This window comes from Sinocyclocheilus rhinocerous, unplaced genomic scaffold (assembly GCF_001515625.1).
Source record: "Sinocyclocheilus rhinocerous isolate Xijiao unplaced genomic scaffold, SAMN03320098_v1.1 scaffold1740, whole genome shotgun sequence".
NCBI classification, from domain to species: domain Eukaryota; kingdom Metazoa; phylum Chordata; class Actinopteri; order Cypriniformes; family Cyprinidae; genus Sinocyclocheilus; species Sinocyclocheilus rhinocerous.
In genome coordinates, this window is record NW_015651446.1 from 1,097,238 (window position 1) to 1,101,011 (window position 3,774).

The 3,774-nt window shown below is 35.8% G+C and overlaps 1 protein-coding gene across 1 annotated transcript in view; it reads right to left on the reverse strand.

The window, feature by feature from the left end:
- LOC107712781 (dihydropyrimidine dehydrogenase [NADP(+)]-like) overlaps nucleotides 1-3,774 on the reverse strand; it is a 184,713-nt gene extending 180,939 nt beyond the window's left edge. The window contains exon 1 of the mRNA XM_016518117.1: nucleotides 3,408-3,774. Coding sequence (XP_016373603.1) covers nucleotides 3,408-3,446 — 39 coding nt within the window. The 5' untranslated portion in view covers nucleotides 3,447-3,774. The remainder of the gene's footprint in view (nucleotides 1-3,407) is intronic.

The following is a 3,774-nucleotide window of genomic DNA, read 5'->3' on the forward strand; positions in this document are numbered from 1 at the left end:
GGGCGGTGGATATTTGTGGCGGTCAATGTGGATATTGTGGATGAGTTCTTCTGTGTCATCACGTTCTATTAGTTCTACAGCTTCAGTTTCGGAACTTTCACGCTTAGTAACACATACAGCTGTTCCCTCACCACAGTGAAACAGTGAAAAGGGACTTCTTTCAAACAGTGTCGCGTTCCGAACGTTGTTTAAGCGACATACACCGGTATTGCGGTATTTAAAAAATTCATATCATAACAAAAATAAACACCGGTATTCGGTATGAACCGGTATACCGCCCAGCACTACTTCAATATAAGCTGTTTTTAGACTAATGAGAAAGTTTTGAGTTCTGAAACTTACAGGATAGTACAATGACCTCTTATATGTCAAAAGTTCAAGGGAATTTCGATTTCTCAGTTCATGACCCCTTTAAATCTAAATTTAAGGACCAATGTTTGGCTGCTAATAAACTTCATCACTTGGGAGTTGGCGCTCAGAATGCATTTGTAAATCTTTCTGTGAAGCTTTTGAGACTTTTCTGTAAAATCAAATTCGCTATTTTAGCTCGGTCACCATTCATTGTCAGACATGCTATTGCAACTCGATGAAGGAAAGGCAAAGGATTAAGTTAAAATCGGCCAGTCACATTGACTAAACGTCAGTAAAAAAAACATGAGAATCTGACTGAACTGCTATCATAGGCCACAGAGCCGAAACAGATAACAGTGAAATACAGGGATAACTGCATTTCCTTATTCTCCTGATTTAGTTAATGTTATAAACTGACATGTGATTCTCACATGGTTAGCAGTACAGCTTATTAACCACATGGTTGTGAGACGCATTACAGCATTGCAGTCTGCAACTCAGACCTAACTAACCGTATAATAACTGGGAAATTGGATTATCTGGGCATGCCATTATTTCCAGTGTGTTCACTGCCTGTTTGAATCGCAATACTTTTTACAACAATGAGAGCTGAATGCCAAATGAATGCAGAAGCTGTCTATAGCACAACCCTTAAGGCATGCATATCATTAAAACACAAAATGGTTTTAAAAGAAATCCTGTGTAATTCCATTGTGCTTCAAAACTTTTCTGCAACACACATCATTTGTATTCAACTAGTGGAAAATAGTTTGTTATGGCAGCATTCCAAGAACACTTTCCTGATCTTAACAACCAGTATCCTCACAACCACAGAGGTGCTCAAAACAGCACACTAGCATACTACTCTCGTTATTTTTTGCAGTATGTATACTGTGCACAATATGGGAACCTTCTGTATGCACAGAATGCCCAGATGATTTAAAGGAATAGTTCACCTAAAAATGAAAATTTGCTGAAAATTTACTCAATGTAAATGAGTTTGTTTCTTCATCGGAACAGATAATTTAGAATTACATCAATTGCTCCTCTGCAGTGAGCCGTCAGAATGAGAGTCCAAACAACTGATAAAAACATCACAATAATCCACAAGTAATCCAGACGACTCTAGTCCATCATTTAACGTCTTGTGAAGTGAAAAGCTTCGGGTTTGTGAGAAACAAATCTATCATTATGGCATTTTAACTTTAAACTATCACTTCTGGCCAAAATACCAGTCCATAATCCATAATAACATTTCCTTAAGCAAAAAAGTTCATCCGCTATTGTCCTCTCACTTCAAAATCCAATCCATTTATTTGTTTAGAACTGTTTTCTCTTGTAATATTATGCAATATTACGGAAAGAGGACTCCAACATTGCTTCTGACTAATTTAGCTGGATGCAGAGGTTTTAAAGTAAAAAATGTATTAATGATGAATTTGAGCTTTTCATTTCACAAGATGATAACTGATCACTGATGTCACATGGACTATTTTAACGATGTCCTTACTATGTTTCTGGGCCTGGGAATGTTTCAGTTGCATTACTGTCTATGCAGGGTCAGATAGCTCTCAGATTTCATCAAAATTATCTTAATTTGTGTTCCGAAGATGAACGAAGGTCTTACGGATTTGTAACGACATGAGGGTGAGTAATTAATGACAGAATTTTCTATCCATCTCACAGTAAAATTAAAATGTTAAGTTTTAGTAAACTTTAAGCTATAGTTTAACAAAATGTTTATATGTCGATCTGACTAGTAAAATTTAAATTAATGACTCTGCAAATCCATTAAAATAATTTACAACAACTGCAATCAACTAATGAATTGTGATTTTTTTTTATCTCAACATGTGGTTTGATTTGATGCATTTTAACAAGTAATATACAGGCAGTGATGCATGTGCAACAACAATAATGTTCATATTTCTGATCTACTGTCTTAACATAATATACATGTAACCTAATATAATTTATTCTCAATAATATGGTTAGTTTCTATTAATATTGAAGGCTATATGCTTAATATGTATATATCTCTATATAATATATCTCTGCTTGACACAGGTTGTTGGGGGGGGGGCTGGTGTCCCTGCTCTCTATCACCTAAGGGGTCCTTGCCCTGAAAAACATTAAAGATCCCTGATATATCCCATCACAAGATATTATTAGCATCACCATCTTTAGTATTATTATTATTATTATTATTATTATTATTATGCATGCTAGTACTACTTGAATACTACTACTATTATTGTCAGATGGTCATCACTGTTTATTTTCATTGCTGTTATTATCATTGCTGTTTTTGTGTTTTGTGTTCACCGTATGTTGTATGTTTTGCACTCTTAATAAAAAAATTAATAAAAATTTTTTTTTTAAAAAGATCCCTGATATAAACATGAATTATAGTGTGTCCAATAGCATATTAATTTTTGCTATGGTATTGTGGAATCAACAGGGAATAGGACATTTTGGGTAGTGGCAAACCACTAAAAAATGGATTAAAAACTACTACAAAATACTATGCACTGGTCCACATACTAATAAAAAAGTATGTAGAATATAGTCTAAACTGCACACTACTCTATGTACTTCAACACAGCCATACACAAACACACATACACAGCAGGAATGTTGCATAAAGGGACCACTGCAAAACAGTCTGTTGTGGAATGTTGAAACTGTACAAATTGTATTGTCATGAAAGACTGATATAAGAATGCAAAATAACCAACATTTATTACAATAAGTGACTTAAGAAGAAACTTTGACCTGAAACACTCAGTCTGAACTTTCATACTTCCAGATAAAACATCAATGTAAACACAGGACTGCGGTTACTTTTAAAGGGAACTTATGGACATTAATAAAGTTGGATAAAAAGTTGAGGATTTTCACATGAAAATGCGACGACCTAACACTAAGAAATAAGTCAAGTCTTCTTTCACCAAGTACTGCATTAATGTTTAGTACCACAGATTAATCTCAACGCACATCAGCCTGGCAATATAACAATACAGGTTATTTTTTGTTATGATACACAGTGTTTATACCTCGATATCCGGCAGCTCCTTGCTCAGCATTCGAGCCATGTTTCCTCCAAATCAAAACGAAGGAAGATCAAATGAAGCCAGAGCAATAAAAGTGCTTGTATTCCAACGATAGTCCCGCTTTCGAACCGTACAGGTTTACTTCCAGAATTTACTCGACGTCTTTCTTGGGAAACCACAGGATCCTGTCGCGTATATAGTCAGAATGGCTGAAAATCGTCCACTGCGACATCGAATTGATAGTTAAAGCAACCGCATAGATGTCTAGAGCTCCTTGAGGGGCCGGTGGGCACCTGTGGAGGGTCTTTCAGACGGCAGATAAAGTTTGTTTGACGCTAACTTTCTGCACACTGCACAGCGCGTGAGGACT